This window comes from Diplodia seriata (genome assembly GCF_021436955.1).
Source record: "Diplodia seriata strain FDS-637 chromosome Unknown scaffold_2, whole genome shotgun sequence".
Classification (NCBI taxonomy): domain Eukaryota; kingdom Fungi; phylum Ascomycota; class Dothideomycetes; order Botryosphaeriales; family Botryosphaeriaceae; genus Diplodia; species Diplodia seriata.
Window position 1 is genome coordinate 1,856,460 of NW_027117309.1, and position 16,905 is coordinate 1,873,364.

Sequence of the window (16,905 nt, forward strand, 5' to 3'; positions counted from 1 at the left end):
CAGGGAGGACGGTGGCGATCAGAGATCACCCTGAAGGGCTCGAGGACCCCTGGACGGCTGAGCCGCCTGCCGCTCCGTTCTGGCTTGACCGGTCTTTGTCAGAGGCCTCTTGATCCGCAGCTGCGCTGTGATCATTATCTGTACCAGTAGGTGGGGGATTGTCCGGATCTGGGGGGTTTTCCGGATCGGGGAGAGCTTGCTGAGGGCGGAATATGGTGTAAATCTTGATACACGTACCTAAGAGCAGGGGCGCCACTCGGAGCCACACGCCAATGACAAAGAGTAGTTCAAGGACGAGGCTCATGGTGGCGGTTAAGGAGAAGAAGAAGAGTGGAAGCGGACAGGCAGCGGACGCTTTTAACCCCAGCGCACCCGTCCAGCTGTCGCTTCCTGTCGACTGCGCGGCAGTCGCGGGCCATAGGCTGCTTTATGCCGAAAGAGTATTTCTACCCAGAAAGCCAGCTGCCGGCCAGCAGCAGCAGTAGTAGCAGGTAGCAGAGACGGGCAAATACGTATGTGCCATTGCTCCTGCTCATTCACATGGCGGAAAGCAGCCAGCAATCAAACGAGTAAACTTAATATCCAATGTATTACTCGAAAACGTCCAATCTAATGCGCTCTTTGGGGGGGAATATGGGAGACAGCCGACCGCCTATCGCCAATGCTATTTCTTGCCTCGTCACAAATGCATAAATCATAACCAAATCTAGGAGAGAATAGAGAGGAGAGAGAGGAGAATGGGGGGAAGAGGGCAAAGAAAACCAAATCGATAAATAGAACCAGAACGATCCTCTATCCCTGAAAAGTACTGAATAGCTACGGAATGCACACTGTCTAAAGCACGCCTCTCTCCAGCCTCTTGGACCGGATTTTGGAAAGGTTCCCCATTCAGATGTCGATGGTTTCGTTGAAGTGAAGAACACCTTCGCGGTCAAAGTACCCATCGATGCGATCGGATGAAGGCTGATCCGGCAACGTCGATTGCTGCGTCGAAAGATCCGTGATGAGAACGAGACCGGCCGTCTTGACCGACTCGATGAGCGCGGGCGCAAGATTCTGTTGTTCGACGTGTAAGTACTGGCTAAAAAACCGCTGGCGAGGGGTAAGCAAAAATCCATGAGACATACCAACAAGCGTGAACTGCAAATGAGACCCATCAAGTTGTTGTTCTGCGCCACCTGCACAGCCTCCTTCACCGAGATTGTCGTGCGACCGCTGCTGTGCACCTTCTGTGAATCCGCTGCGGCTTCGATCGGATCTGCGCCAAGCTCGTTTCCGAGAAGGACGGGGTCTGTCGACACATTAGCATTGGTCGGCCTTTCATGAGGGAGCGTCACCGACAGTTGGGTTGCTTCCAGTTCAATGCCGTACACATGTCTGCGTTGAAACTGGAGAAAACAATCGACCTTGCCGCCGTCCCTGCTTGCACTCGCAGATGACGAGCATCATCGAACACAATGTTCAAAAGCGTGTCTGCGAAAGTGTTGATGTTCGGGGTTGGCCCAAGCCTCAGGGTTTCTTCCTCGACACGGTTAGGATACAGTATGTGAAGTTCGATGCGGACTTCGACGGGTAAGCGGTTGATGGCCTCCTTTAGGCTGACGTATGAGCTTGCGAGAATCTTGTGGATGTTCGAAACTACAAGCTGTTAGATGACCGTATTGTGCATGGAATACCGAGTACTTACTGTCATGGGCTGGCGTATTCGCCAAAGCGGCCAGCGCAGACTCTCCACCGCCATTCTCCACGCCGATATAAAGGAATTCCTCGGACGTCAAGCGTGAGACGGGTATGCCAAGCCTGCCGTACTTCACCTTCCATTGCGGGCACAACACTGGCACGCCATCGCAAGTCATCTGCACGAACAGCCTCACGTAGCTGCCTGACAAACTCGAGCCGGTGATCAGAGCACTTGGCGACTCGTCGAGCTGGCTGGTAGCTTTCCAGTAAGTGGCAAAGTGAGTGATCTCGAGCGGGGGCCCTGGGAACGGAGTGACGATGTTGAACTGGAACTTGATGCGGCCGATTGTTCGCAATCTTGGGTCGAACAGACCGAGGTTACAGAATCCTGAGCTGGACTCTCTGTTCCTAAACACCGTCGACGAAGCTTCCGTTCTAGCGATGACCTTTGCTCCGAAGGTTGGGTAGACGTCGAAGTCAATGCTAAAGGTTTCGAGGTTGTCAACCTGGAAGGAGATGACCTTGTTTTCTTCCGACATGGGGAGTGTAATGTTTCGCGGGATCAAGTCCGACGATTTTGATGCAATGGTCAAGCGTGCAGCAGGATACTTGCTGTCCTCGTAGAAACGTATGGGCTCTGAATCCAACGCGCCGAAGTTGATGACAACAAAGGTCTTGTTCTCCAGGAAGTTGTGGCCGTATCTCCTGATGGGGATGATGGGAGGAGGCAGAGATAGATCGGGGATCCCATCCACTTCCATTGCCATAGGCTGTGGAGTGCTGGATGGCGGCGGGCCAGCCGAAAGCATCGGAGGCGCCGGTGCCGCTGGGGGCTGCATTGGATTATCCTGGGAGACCGATGCCAACAGCTTCATGCATTCCAGATGGCCTTCCCACGTAGCGTAGTACATTGCCGTGAGGCCCTTTTCATCCTTGACATGCACGCTAACGCTGCAGTCCAAAAGCGTTTTCAAGCAAACCACATGCCCTTCGCTTGCTGCGTGGAACAGCGGCGTCCACTGGTAAAGCTTGTCAGGCTGGTCCAGGTTTACGCCGTAATCTCTAAGTAGCAAGCATATGCGCGGGTTTTTGCCGGACCGCGCCACCAGGTGTTGGGGATACAAGCCCTCGGCATCCGGCAGGATCTGCGGATTTGCGTGCAACAGAAGCTCGACTATGGGCTGCAGCCCATGTTGGCAGGCAAGATTGAGGGGGATGTGATCTGACTCTCCGGTGGGATCGATGCGGGCATTGTGTTGGAGTAAGCTCTGGACGCAGGAGAGGTGGTTATGGACAATGCTGTGGATTAGGGGTGTGAAGCCGTCGTGGTCTTTGAAATCGACTGTATCTGGGGCCGTGGTGACAAGGTCTTGAATCATGCCGACATGGCCATGCATGCAGGCGTAGTGGAGAGGAATCCTGCCGTACACGTCTGATGCCCGGACGTCGGCATTTCCTTCAAGTCCGATTTTCAGGACTAGCGACCGACCAGAGATGGCCGCCTTATGCAGGCAATTTCTCGCGTTGACATCATCGCCTTGATCAAGATCAACGAAATTGGTGTCGAGCATGACCTTCAAAGCACTCTCTGGCGCATCGTAGGCGGTGGCCAGGAATGCCTTGGTGATGCGATCTCTTGCATCGGGCAGGACAACAACACGGCTAATCCACTCCTCGACGCCCGAGATGTTGCCAGACGTGATGGTCTGCAGGATCTGAGGATCGGCATCCGTGTCGGCATCATGTAACCTGTTGGGGAATTCGGATGGCACCGATGTGGTGTACTGCATCTGCTCGCCCTCGGCCCACGCAGCAAAGTCCAGGAGGCTGGTGGTCGCCTGGTCCGAGAGATCGCTGATGACCTCTCTGTTGAAACATGGTTGCACCTCGACAGCGCGCGAGATATAAAGCTCTTTTGTACGAGACTTGGCTACGTTAGTCTAGTGAGAAGGGAGGAGGGCATGAAAGCGAACCTTTGATGTTTTGTCCCACTAGAAAGCCGTCAGTAATGTCTGGAGACTGGTGACGCGGCCCATGGAAAACGCATCAGCTGGAGGCAGGAGGGAGGGCGCACCTTCTTGAGGATTTTGGAGAAGGCAGTGGCATTGATTTCGACGAATTGCTGCAGCTTGTTGAGGTCATTGCTGAACAGACGGAAGGCTTCCTCCAGGATGACGTATTTGGAGGAGAGCTTGGAGACGGGGATGGGCTGTGACTGGAGTGACCTCTTCTTCTCCAGCAGGGTGCTCAGACGCAGCTTCAGCTCGGCCTCCTTCTGCAGATAGAGCTTGTTGACCTTTTCGAGCTCTCGCTCAAGGCGGAAGAAGAAAGTGGCTTTGTTCGCCTGGAGGGAGGTCTGCGGATCGCCCAGACTAGGCTCGTTTTGGGCATAGATCACAGGGGTGGCGCTCAATTTCTTGATGAGCTGGGGAGCAGGTTAGGACGAATGGGCGGACGGGCGGGCGGAATCAAACCTTCTTGAGGGCCTTGTAGTCGACAAAGCTTGCGGCATACTCGGGGAAGTCGAGCTGCCGCTTCTGGATGTGCTTGCCGAACTTCCTGGACAGGGCAGCGAATCAGCGCCAGTCTGCATCGGGCCAGGGACGGGATCGATGGTGGTGGGCGGCGGTCGTGCGTGGGCGGAGAGGACGACGACTCACATGGTGCACGAAGATCAAGCTGGAATGTGCGTGCTCGTCAGGTGCGAGTCGGAGACGGCGCCGAGCCTCACGGGCGGGCTGGGCAGGCCACGGGGGCGGGAGTGCTGGCGGGGCTCTCTCACAGCAGCGAGCGGGAGCGTGGTGTCCGGCAGGCCAGTTCCGTGGTCAAGAGGGAGCTGGCGGCTGCAGAGTCAAATTCGGAAGACGTTTGGTCGACGTCTTGTGTTGGGCTACGGCGCCGCGGGGCTGCACAGCAATTGGACCGAGACGGCGCGGCGCATGTGAGAGTCACGCGGCGGAGGCAAAAATCAAATTGCGGTGGTATGCAGCAGGAGCGTTGGAGCACCTGTCGGCCTGTCGCCCGGCGTTCTGAGGGCAGAGAGGCCTCGCGCCGGTGTTGCAGTCAGCCAATGAAGGCCGCCGCCCGAGAACGTGGCCAAGTCGGCGCCGCGCTATGCCCAAACCGTCGCCCCTACGGCTGCCCAGAGGCGCCCGTTGGACAAACACCAGACCCGCCCTCTCGCGAAGCGCCCACCTCTCGCGTCGCTGCCGAGAAAATCGACGCCGCCGGGCGCCATGACGTCATGTCACATGCGTCCCTGCCCGGCCCGCGCTGCTGGGACCGCCTTCACGCCGCACAACGCACATCGTATATGAGAGTCTGAACTGCGACAAGCTATTCTATCGTCTCGAGCCCTCTCATCTGTTGTTTTTATGGGACTGTTCCCCCACATGCTCTTCCACAACCAACCCAGCCGGCCGCCTCGCCCAACCGCTGCCTGCTTCCGCTGTGTTCTGCTTGAAGACAACAAATGAGAGCTGGTATCCTTCCTTCGCTTAAATTATCCTGGACGCCAAACGCTGCACTCAGGCGTCGAGAAGATGCTCGCTCATAGCCCGTAAGCGTCCCAACCATCAAGGTCCACACTGCCCCGACGGACCTTGGTTCCACGCGACGTGCCCTCTGATCGGTCAAACTGTGTTCGGGCGGCCGCGCCCGTTCCCAGCTCCTGGTCAAGTCACAGCTCGTCGTCCTCCAGCTCCGACGGCTTCAGCAGACCACCCACCTTCATCGCACGCTCGCGCTCCTGGTCCTTGGCCGCCTTGGCCGCTTGCTCGCGCTCTTCCGCGAACAGCTCCGCGTTGTCGCCCGAGAACTCCTTCAACGAGATGAGGAAGTCACGGAGGATGAGCTTGAACCGGTTAAGGTCCGAGTTGGTCGCGAGCAGCCCATCAATAAAGTTCGAGATTTGCAGCCTGGCCACCGGTTAGCGTCACTGCACCATCGAGCATTGGGCCTCACTTACGTCTGCAGGTTGGGGAAGGCGTTCGCCAGAAGGTTCCCGGTGAAGTTCTTGAGGAAGTCCCTGTTCGAAGTGCCGGCAGGAGCCATCTCTGGAGTGTAGATAGGTCCGCTGATCTTGCCCGACTCAACGAGCCAGAACATCTTGGCAAGCAGCATCGACTGGTGCTTGAAGCCGGCCTTGTGGTCGTTGTCCGTGAGCACGAAGAACACGTCTTGCAGGATCGTTGTGTAGAAGCTCTGGAAGAAGGTGTTGCAGGTTCCTGGATCCGTCTCCGACATGTTGGAGATGAGCTCGAAGCACATCATGAGACCAGCGCCCTCGACCTCACGGTTGTCGTGCTTACTCGCCCACATGCACGAATCGATGACGAACTTGAAGGAGCGTGCATCGAGCTTCAGGAGGGCGGGGAAGCAGCGGAGGTTGATGGTGCGGAGAAGCTTGAAGAACTCGACACGGTGATCCGGGTACTCGGAGAAGTCCTTGTTGATCATGTCCAGGGTGCACTCGAAGACCGCGTCCATGATGTTCATGATTTGATCCTCCATCAAGCTCTGTTCACTGTCAGCAGGGTATTCTCTACGTGCAAGAGGAATGCAAATACAAATGTTTGCATAAATCGGCTGAGATTGGGTCTCCAACGTACATGTAGCTTGTTGATAATGGTTGTCATTACGTTTAGCACCTCGGCTTCACGGGCATCAGGCACGTTGCGCTTGTAGTCGAGCAGCACAGCCTCCAACAAGCCAGGGACCAACGTATTGTGGACCATATCCAGATCATCCGCTCTCTCGACGTACGTGTTGATGAGCTTCAAGATTTCCTTCTTGATGGTGCGAAGACCGCGGACCTTGGGCATCTTGGTTGCAATGTTGCCGTCACGCTGCACACCCTCGTCGATCAAGCCACTGGCTGCACGGAACATGGTGAGCATATCCAAGTAGATCCGGCCAATCTGAGGGTAAAAGTAGCTGCCAATTGAACTGCAAGCAGCGACGTTCGTCTTCATGATGTTGCCGATGATTTTGATGGTCTCGCCGTCCTGGAGAATGCTTGGATCGGTGTTTGCTGATTGGATGATCGAGTCCCATGCAGCGTTGGGGAGGGACATGAGCTCTTGGATGAGACGCTCCTGGATGCTCTTCTGGCCTTGTGCACTGATCATGTAACCGCAGGCCTCGTAGAAGGTGTGGATCTGTTGAGGCGAGAGATCCATGGTGATCTTGCGGAGGTTTCGGACAATTTCGTCAATGAAGGGCTCCGTCTCCCCAGGCTGCAAGGCCACGAAATGCCGCCTACACTTGTTGGCAATTTTGATGAAAGTATCGCAAGCCATGTCCTGGACACCTGTGACAAGTTAGCTACAGCATTCAAAGGAGGAAATTTTCCGGACTTGCCCTCGTGAGTCTCGTGCATGAACTCGAACAGCTTGTTGACGACAGTCTTCAGGAATTTCCAGTGCGCCTTCAAGAACCTGGGGTATTGGCCGACAATATACATGATGTTGGATGCGACAACAGCCTTGTTGTCCTTGCCGCGCTTCATTTCCGTCAGACCGAGCAGATCCTTGATGACAGTAACCAAGAATCTCTTCTCGGTCTCCTCGTTCATCGCACCGGAAATCGATCCAATGGCCCAGCAGAGAGTGTTGCAGTTAGGCCAAGACCACTCTGAGCCATCGACTTGTCTGGCGAGCTTCTCAGACATGATCTGCTCGGTATCATTGACGTCCAAATGCGTCAAGAACACCAAGCACTCCCTTGTGGACTTGTAGAGCTGGATAGTATCGCTCTCCTTGACGAATTCGCGGACAATTTCGCCCTCGTCGTTCTCCACAATCAAGACTTCCTCAGGCCTGACCATCTTCTCGATCATGACCTGGCGCAAGTTGGAGAGCACCTCGGCGTACTTGTGCTTACGGAGGGGGTAGTTAGCAAGAAGGGCAGGGTCCCGCGCACCGCCGTTCGCCATGCCGCCGATGCCCATGTTGATGAGCGGGTTGATATCGCCAATCGGGAGCTGCTGCATCTCATCGTACAGTTCCGAAACAAGCTTCGTCCAGTACTCCAAGCAGATCTTGAAAATTTCGCGATCATCAATCTGGCTGATACGGATGAGGTAAAAGTGGCCGTGGATTAGGAAATCGCGGTTCGGCAGGTTTTCAATGATGCTCAGGTGCATCGAGAAGTAGTTGCACAGGAACAAGGCCAGATTCTGAACAAATTCCTGGTCCCTGCTGTTGCTCTGGGCATAAGTGCTCTTCAGGTCCATGGAAAGCGGGATAATCTTGGAAATTTCCGTGAGTGTCTCGGTGAACATCTGGACTAGCTTCTCGTTGTATGCCGGCTCAGTGTGCAGGCCCGCAATTTCGGTCAAGCATTTAAGCGTGATGTTGCGGAACTCCGGTACCTCCAAAAACCGGCTGCGAAGAGTCTCGATGAGGCTGATGCCACTGGGCGGGGTCTCGAAAATGTAGCCAAGCGGAATCCAGTTGAGGAAGCGCAACAGCGTCTCCAGGGTAGCTTTGATCAGGGAGGCCTGCTCGGCGGTCCTCAAGACTTCGGAGCAGAGCTGGTAGATGGAGGTGAACTCGTCGCACATGCTCTGCTTGAGCTCCTTCGTTTTGGATGAGGTCATCTGGTCCGCCGAGTAATCGAAAACCTCTTCCGACAGTAGCCTGAGAATGACCATGTTGTTTTCGCAGATGGGAAGGCTGCTGTGGCATGAAGAGATGATCTCGTTGATGAAGGTGGGCCAGTTGTGAGGCCACTCCTGCTTCAGGATGGAGACGAGGACGAGGTTCAGTTTGTTGAGGAGCGTGCGCTGGTTCCTAAGGCTTTCCTCGGTGCTGGAGGTTTGGATGATGAAGTTGACAACAAAGTTGCGGATACCTGCACATCGTTAGGGAGTTGAATCGCGGCCGCAGGCCACGGCGTTCATACCTTGACATTGGTCCCTGGGAAGAACCTTCCACCTCGTCATGATCACATTGTCCAGGACCTGCAGGCCCAGGTCTACCCAACAGTCAGCTTCGCTATTGTTCCAACACGACACCGGAATACTTGCACTTCGTCTGCGGGTACTGGGCATCTTGTAATATCTTATCAACCAGCAGCCATGCGTCGGGGTTCTCTTTGAACTACGGCCCAATCAGTCAGCGCCATCGAGGCTGAGGTGAGGGGTATGCGGGCGTACCTGGTTCAGCGAGGCTTGCGCTTGCTTTTGCTGTAGAGCAGGGTGAATTAGCACAAGCGTGTCGGAGGCAGAGTTGCACGCGTAGAAGCACGTACGGTGTCGCCTCGACCCTCATAAAAGGCGCGGACGGTCGCGTCCAGCTCCTCGATTGACATGGACATCTTGAGAGCTGGACTGAGAAGATGCGGCTCGATTTAGAGCGGGGTCGACGGGGTGTGTGTGTGGAAGGGCGCGCGCTCAATGCCGAGGCGTGGTGGTCATGCGCGGAGGTGAGGTTGAGGTAGGTTTGCTGGCGCGGGACGTAACGCGATGGGATGGCGGGGCAGGGTTGGACGCGCGGGCGCAGGCTGCCTGGACGGACCGCGAAGCGCGTGGGAAATTGGGGCAGCGAAGGGCGCGGGCGGTGCTCGGGAGAGGGAGAGGGAGAGAAGCCTCGACGTGGCAAGGTAGAGAGGCAGATGCACGCGAAAAGGTGACGGCGGATAAGAAGGACGTGCAGCAGAGGCGCCTCTGCTTCACGCGGCGGGACAGCAACCCCGGTTTGAGGATTATCCGGGTGCCGGCGGCTGCCAGCTGAGCTACAGGATTTGCTGGTAAGCTCCACCCCCCATCGCCAGTCCTCACTTGCTTCATGTCTCCGCCTTTGCTCCCACAGAAACCCCGAGCGCTGTCCGCCCGCCCGTCCGCCCGTTCCAGCCCCGGGGCTTCTTGATATACCTCGACCTGCGGCGGATGCGACACGTCCCTTCCAGAGCCGCCCCGCGCGGAATGCAAGTCTGGCGGTGGCACGTTGGCAGCGCGGGGTATGCTCCATTCAAGCGCTGGCAGGCTGGGCCGTTCTACTGATTGTATGCTCCTTTGTCCTCTGTAGTTTCCATCACGGCAACCGACTCAGGCCACCGTCACTGTGCCACACTCGGAACAATCATGAGACTTCGGAAGCAGCCGCATCGCACCCGTCCGCAGCTCCCGATCTCTATGCCCCTTTGCCCGAGGGTCAGTCAGCTCAAGCCGCGCAGTGACAGTTTCGTGATGATACCATGGTGTTGTCCTCTCAGGATTCCGCGGGGTACGACGTGGCTTGCGCTTGCATCGGATGCGGCAAAGAACTCCCTCGAATGCTGAGTTTATCATCTGCAGGCCCATTGACGTGGCGCCGAGTAGTCCGGATGAGCTTCATTGGCGGGTACATGCATGTGCATAAACCTCAGCTTTGCCCTGCACAACTCCCGTCGTACACCAATCTCTTTCCCTTTGTACTACTTTCAGAGACGGCACATGCTGATGGACTTGAGCTTCTGCATTGTCAGGAATTGACTCCGATATCACCGACTGCGCTCGAATTCCAGCATCGATTGCAACGACCGATGTGGAAGCGTGCAGGAGCGTCCGTGGGTGTTTCAGATCGACCGATGCATCAGAAAGCTTGCTTCAGCAGCCAACGAAGCGCACGATAGTGTAGGAATGGGCGCTACCGCGGCAAGGACTTCCGTGGCGTCCCCGCGCTTGGTAATAGCGGGCCGCCACCGCCTTGCTTGGAGTCAATTATAGCTGAAGAACCCATGGCACGTGGGCATGGTGAAAGGCCTGCTGGCGACCAAAAGGGCTGCCAGCTGTTCTAGCGGGTTCGGGGGCGCTGTCTAGCAGATTAGTTAGCAGGCCGTCGGGCAGATGCAGGGAGAGAGTATCCAAGCGCGATCGCTTGTGCTTGAGAGATCGGGGACGTGCGGGCTCGTCCAGCTCCAATTCCAGGGTCTTCACGCGCAAAAGCCGGCACCCGTGCCTGCAATGAGGAGACGGAATGAATCGCTCGTCGTTTCGCGCGCCGCTGCTTGGCGGCAGGCAGGCGGCAGGCCGTTGATGCAGCGCATATCAACCTACTAGGAAAGGCGGTATGACGTCGGCAGCCGCAGTTGGGCAGAGATGGAGAAGCTTCCCTTAGCCAAGCGCGCTAAAGCAGCGCAGCGCCCGTCACCTCACTTCTGCCCGGACAAGCAAATCATCACGGGACAACGAAGCCGTACATATACAACGCGTGCCCTCGCCAACGCCCTCCAATAGCAGGCGCGTTTCTGTCGCATCCACGCTCCGCCCACCACTCGCGGAATCCCACGCCCTCCTGTCTTTTCGCCTCCAGCGCCTCTTTCACACGCCGCAACCGCCTCCTGTACGCACCCGTTCATCGCCCACCTTTCCACACCACCCACCATGGCCAACACCCCTGTCCCGTCCGCGCTGCGCACCGCCGAGGCTTCAGCCTCAAACGGCTCCATCGTCACCACCGAATCCGGAGACTCGCCGTTGAACCTCCCGTCAGGCACCCTGCGCCTGCGCGCCGAGCCCGTGCAGCGCCGCCACATCCAATGGGCCGAGGACGTCGTTGACAACGAAGGAATGGGCAAGAAGTCGTCGAAAGGTTCGCGCGAGCACTCCCCGGCTTTTGGCGCCGCTATCGCCACGTGTGCGATCACAGGGCTGACAATGCTTACACAGTGTGCTGCATCTACCACAAGCAGCGCGAGTTCGGCGAATCCTCCGACGAGTCTTCGTCCGACGACTCGTCTTCCGACGAAGACTCGGACAGCGAGCCCGACAACAGCTCCGCGCGCCCCACCAACAGCCGCGGTCGCGCTCACAACCACCACGGCAAGGGCGGCAGTGGTCCGAAGAAGGCACGGAAGAGGAGCCCGAACGCCTACGAGAAGATGCCCAACTACACCAAGAACAAGGGCGGCGATGACAAATAGATCCGGTAGAGACGGTGTTTGGGGTTCATGATTGAATGATCTTGCATTTCTTTGCGGGGCGTTGGGGCTACCACATTCGCATCAAGCGACGGTGTTCGGATCTTACTATCTTTCAGGTCTTTGTTCGGGGCAAAAGCAAGAAATTGGGCCACAGGCTGGCATTCCGGCGGCTCCTGTATCTCACATGGTTATGGCTCATCGTTGTCTAGGATAGACTAGACGCAATTGAACGGCTCGCTTGGGCGCCATTTCTCCCTAGTACTTCCTCGGTCTTGTCGAACGTTGTTGTCCTGGGTATCTTTTCGGTCTCCAGTCAGAAGTGGTTGGGATTCAACCAGTCCCCTTTCTACTACCTCGCAGAATCGCCAAGCCTTGTTCGGTATCGGGTGCACCCTACACACAGAACTTGCGGGCCTTTTTGAACCACCGGTTACAGCGTTCTATGATTCATTATGTGCTAACCGTGCACTGTCAACTTATCACGGGCCCAATGTAGAGCCAACTGGTCTGCAGAACTGGAGGGCACGTTTATTGGGTCGGGATAGCAAAAATTTCCTCGGCGTGTGTATAAAATATGCGCTGACAGACTTCTGTATGCGAAACAGATTCCGTCTTCCCATTTCGAAGGAGTGCCGCGCGGTACGTTATGAAGACGTTGAGTTTGGGTGCTCTCTCTAATGTCTCGGTAGAACAAAATGGTAGACAAGGTCAATTCACCCAAACATACCTACAATTTCGACTCTCATCCATCCTCAGCCGGATTAGACGAACGTACGCAGCCGCAATACCAGTCAGAACAATCTATAACAACTCTCGAGAGAAGCTTAGTTGTTGACTGGCCTACATAGGGCACTGTGCGACAAATCCCGCGTGGAATCGCTCAAAAAAGAGATACTGAGTAGGCACGAGCATGGAAACTCCGAAGCAACATCTCCTGACATAATTCGAGATGCGCAAGCTCTCGTGAATTTCGAGTATCCTGGCGGCCGGAAACGACTACTCTTCGAGAACTGTGGCGACTCTGCTTCGTGCCTACTTGGGCTTCAGCACGAGAACTCAGCCTTTGATCCTCGGCGGCCCACGAACGAAATCAGCCCATGTCATACTGTCCGCACTGGTTATATATGAGGGTGATGATGATTTATCGGAACTCAGCCCATGCTCGATTTGCCTCTACGGAGTCTCGGTGAAGGCGCATTCGGAGTGGCTGACATTCGGGAGGATGGACGAGCAAGCGGGTCAGCCGCCATGGCGAATTCAGGCACTCCTTCTCGAGCTGCTCCATCGGAAAATTTTCGATAACCTTCAAAAGCAGCGAGGGGAGAGGATCCAGGACGTATTGATGAAGACGCTGGCGAAGAAGTCCAGACACTTGGAGGATGGGTTTACACTTTGAGTGGTGGTGGCGTTGTTTGGGCTTCCTCCGTAGGGCCGGTGCGCTATAATTTCTTGGAAGAGAGCTTTAAGACACGGTACCTGGGCATGTTGCAGCTAGTCTCCCCCAAAAATTTTCGGCCTGGTACGTTCCGCCGGCACCTAGTTTATGTGTGCTTCGCCAGGAGAGGCCAACCCACTCCACTAACCCCCACTACTAGCGTGACTTGGCTGGTACGGAACAGACTCATGAGGTCAGGGTTGGGGAGACCCTTGGTTTGGATCGCACAACATTTGAGCGTTGAGAGAAGCTCTATAAGTTTGTGGGTTATCTACTTCGCTTCCAACCATCTTCCCTCCAGGCCAACGCAAACATCCACAATGGGCGAAAAACTGCCGCCTCGCCGGGAGTTTCCCCTGAAGAGAGTTAAAAAGATATGCTCGCAGCTCCGCGGAGTCGGCTTCGCGTAGGTGTCTTGTCATATCATCTGAGCAATGCACTGATAACGAATAGACTCTTCACCCGCCGTGGACCGTATGCCAAGCTCTTCACGAGTCCTGACACTGAAGACTCAGAACAGTGCGCCAGCACTTGGGAACAAAGCATTCTCGGTAAGCCCGTGCCATTACAGATTCGTCGTTTGCTCGACTCTCTCTGGTAACACTCAACAGCCGAAGCTCAGACTCTATGGCCTACTGGTAGACTGGAGATGGAGTACACTACGATTTTCGATGGGCGGCACTCCACACCAGCCCACCCGGCCACATACTGGGCCCGTCTCGTGTGGAAGATGCAACTTGATGCACCTCATGACGCTTACACTACGGTACTGCATGTGCATCTCAGCATCCCGAAAGAGTACGCCAACGATCAGTGGCGTTATAGGATTCGGTGCGCTCTCCTGCAAAGTCTGCACAAATTGGTGGAGAAAAAGCTCCAGAAAAAGTTTCCATCTAGTGATCTTGCGGGTTGTATGATCAAGGAGTGGAGCAACATGGCGGACAGAAAGGCGCCACCGGCATACCATCCCAGCGACTGAGGACCTGACCTTGAGAGGGGACCGCTATGTCTTCACCAATGAGAGCTCAATGAATGCCAAAGCCTGGCAGCAGACAATCACAGCCTCTTCGAGTGATATGATGCAAGCGTGGTATTCTCCTGACCTTGGTGAACGCGGACGAAAGGAGTAAATGATAGCCTGGGTATCAACATGGCCAAGTGGGTCGGACAAGGAGTCATGGCTTCGAACGGCCAGAGGCTTGAGGCTGCACGAGACGATCTGAAGCTTGCCTTCCTCGTGCTCGGGAGGGACAACGCATGCAAGAGGCGCGGCCAATGGGCAGGCGCGCTGGCATCGCGGCGACAAGTCAGCAGGGGCGATCAAACGCAGGGAATCCCAACAGAAAGGCGCGGGGAGCGCAGCCGGGCTGTTCACCGCGAGGAGCCAGTGCGCGCAGGAGGGCGTGGGCACGTGGCGCGCCGAATTGCTCCGCGACGGGTTGCCGACGCGGGCGAGGGCCGGGCGACCCCAAGCTCTGGCTCCTCTCTTTTGTTTTCGCGACTCGGCTTCTCCCCAGCGCAACCCTCTCCCCCAAGCACATCATCGGTACGCCCGCATCGCCCCGTCTATCTCATCGCGCCTGCCAGCTGACCGCTCCACCCAGTTCTATCCTCTCCTCTTCCGCATCACCACCATCATGTCCGTCCCGGCCTTCAGCGACATCCCCAAGTCGGCCAACGACGTACGTTTGCATTGCGCCGCACCACAGCGCAATTGCTCACGCCCGACCGCCCTGTCAATGCTAACCCTGCCTGCCGCAGCTCCTGAACAAGGACTTCTACCACGCCGCCGCCGGTGAGCTTCGCTGCGCGCACCTCTTGCCGAGACCCCGTCACTGACGCCCCCGATAGCGGTCCTTGAGGTCAAGCTCAAGTCCCCCAACGGCGTCGCCGTCACCACCAAGGGCACCTCCGCCCACGATGGCCCCATCAACGGCTCCGTAAGTCTTGCCGCACTCCCGCGCGCGTTGGAGCGGCGGCTGATCGCGTCTGCGCGCACAAACAGGTCGAGGGCAAGAAGGCTCTCTCTAACGGTATATCTATCCGACACCTATCTCTGATGGCACCGTTCAAAAAGAAAAACGGCTTCAACGGCAGCTTCGTGATTTCGGGGGTGCCGGGCCCTCCCGGGGCCCATAGCTTAGGACTATCGGGGCTAATACGTATCTCGACAAAAACAGGCATCACCGTTACCGAGTCCTGGAACACCGCCAACGTCCTGAACACCAAGGTTGAGCTGGACAACACCTTCACCAAGGGCCTGAAGGCCGAGCTCTCCTCGGTCTTCGCCCCCAGCTCGGGCAACAAGGGCCAGAAGCTCAACCTCACCTTCAAGCAGCCCGCCTTCCAGACCCGCGCCTTCTTCGACTACTCGGCCGCCGGAAACCTGACCGCCGTCGTCGACGGTGTCGTCGGCCACGAGGGCTTCCTCGTCGGTGGTGAGGCTGGCTACGACGTCCAGAAGGCGGCCATCACCCGCTACTCGGCCGCCGTTGGCTACCAGACCCCGCTCTACAGCGCCGCCGTCACTGCCACCAACAACCTGAACGTCTTCACCGCCTCGTACTACCAGAAGGTCAACGCCGCCGTCGAGACCGGCGCCAAGGCTTCCTGGGACGCCAAGTCCGGCTCCGCCGTCGGCATTGAGCTTGCCAGCAAGTACAAGCTCGACCCCCTGTCCTTCGCCAAGGTGAGTACTCCGCCGGAGCGCAGTCGCAATAGTGGGGGAGAAGAATACTATCTGATACACCTTTTCTCCGAAAACAGGCCAAGATCAACGACCGCGGCATTGCTTCCCTTGCCTACAACACCAAGATCAACCAGGGCTTCACCTTCGGTATCGGCGCTTCCCTCGACGCCCAGAAGCTCAACGAGGCCGGCCACAAGGTAAGTTATTCATTTGCCTCGAAATGGGGGTCTAGCATGCGCTGACTGAAGTACTTTAGGTTGGTGCTTCCTTCACCTTCGAGGGTTAAACGAACCAAAAGCATTTGCGGATGGAAACATAGAATTGGAGGGTTGGGCGGAGGAAAGATGGGATTCTTTGACCTTCCCTGTAGCTTTAGCTTTTTTTTCCTCTCTTCGTCGGTGAGGTTCTGTAACGCTAGAGCATCTTGAGTAGTACTCAAAAGAGGATATACAATCGAGAAAACATGCAAGTTTCAACGATGATTTTTCGTTTGCAGTACTCTCGTCTCAGCAGTGATCAATGTACGTACAACAACGCAAGCCCCGCAGAGCCAAAGGAAGAAAGTACAAACGCCCGCAATCTATGACACCCAAATCTTCGCCGCCCATTCCCAATGCCCTGTAAAACCCGAGTATCAAACATTCGAATATCCCGCCATCACTCAGCCGCTTCACAGCTCTCTCTTTCTCTCTCTCTCTCTCTCTAAAGTTCAAGCTCACTTCCCCGCCACCACCACCTTCTCCCTCCTCTGCTTATTATTAAACCAACTCGGTATGCTCGCCACGAAGGCAATCGCGCCGCCCACGACGAAGAAGTTGATCAGCAGGCTCCAGGGCCCGCCGCCGTTCTTCATCTCGTCCGTCGACTCGCCCCTCGCGCGCGCGCGCCGGCTCAGCCGCGCGGATATCCCTTCCTGCGTCCGCCGGTGCGCGACCCGGTCCCAGTGCGGCAGCGCCGTGTCCCACCCGCGTTCGGCTTGGCCGGGGCCGAAGCCACCTCCTCCCGAGTTATAGAACGCGCCCGTGTAGGTGTTGTTGTCGCCCGGGTCGTTGTGGTGGTCGCTCGTGGTTTCCGCGTACGGGTTCGTGTTTGAGTAACCGTCGTACCCGCCCGCCGCGGATCGCTTGGCCGACTGCGCGCCCCACGCCCCGTTGCGGTAGAAGGACGGCGGGGGCCCGCGGAATTGCGTGCGCCG

At 56.6% G+C, this 16,905-nt stretch overlaps 4 protein-coding genes across 4 annotated transcripts; 3 read left to right on the top strand and 1 right to left on the bottom strand.

The window, feature by feature from the left end:
- Positions 1 to 888: 888 nt before the first annotated feature.
- On the bottom strand, positions 889 to 9,000 carry CRM1 (Karyopherin transporter; the record flags this gene model as incomplete). The annotated part of the gene is made up of 15 exons (XM_066773430.1): positions 889 to 1,056; positions 1,128 to 1,291; positions 1,372 to 1,638; positions 1,688 to 3,605; positions 3,654 to 3,671; positions 3,755 to 4,105; positions 4,155 to 4,239; positions 5,364 to 5,597; positions 5,648 to 6,198; positions 6,291 to 6,983; positions 7,010 to 8,535; positions 8,587 to 8,658; positions 8,699 to 8,783; positions 8,840 to 8,869; positions 8,935 to 9,000. The coding sequence occupies 15 exons, from the start codon at positions 8,998 to 9,000 to the stop codon at positions 889 to 891; spliced, it is 6,228 nt and encodes a 2,075-aa protein (XP_066635997.1).
- Positions 9,001 to 11,047: 2,047 nt separating this feature from the next.
- Positions 11,048 to 11,586, top strand: YPI1 (Type 1 phosphatases regulator ypi1; the record flags this gene model as incomplete). Its single annotated transcript, XM_066773431.1, has 2 exons — positions 11,048 to 11,255; positions 11,333 to 11,586. The coding sequence occupies 2 exons, from the start codon at positions 11,048 to 11,050 to the stop codon at positions 11,584 to 11,586; spliced, it is 462 nt and encodes a 153-aa protein (XP_066635998.1).
- Positions 11,587 to 13,341: 1,755 nt separating this feature from the next.
- Positions 13,342 to 14,000, top strand: SLS55_001944 (uncharacterized protein; the record flags this gene model as incomplete). Its single annotated transcript, XM_066773432.1, has 3 exons — positions 13,342 to 13,427; positions 13,475 to 13,572; positions 13,633 to 14,000. The coding sequence occupies 3 exons, from the start codon at positions 13,342 to 13,344 to the stop codon at positions 13,998 to 14,000; spliced, it is 552 nt and encodes a 183-aa protein (XP_066635999.1).
- A 171-nt stretch (positions 14,001 to 14,171) lies between these two features.
- On the top strand, positions 14,172 to 15,996 carry POR1 (Mitochondrial porin; the record flags this gene model as incomplete). Its single annotated transcript, XM_066773433.1, has 7 exons — positions 14,172 to 14,408; positions 14,626 to 14,703; positions 14,783 to 14,816; positions 14,873 to 14,961; positions 15,027 to 15,710; positions 15,788 to 15,907; positions 15,967 to 15,996. 7 exons carry the CDS (start codon positions 14,172 to 14,174, stop codon positions 15,994 to 15,996), a joined length of 1,272 nt encoding a protein of 423 aa, XP_066636000.1.
- Positions 15,997 to 16,905: the final 909 nt, after the last annotated feature.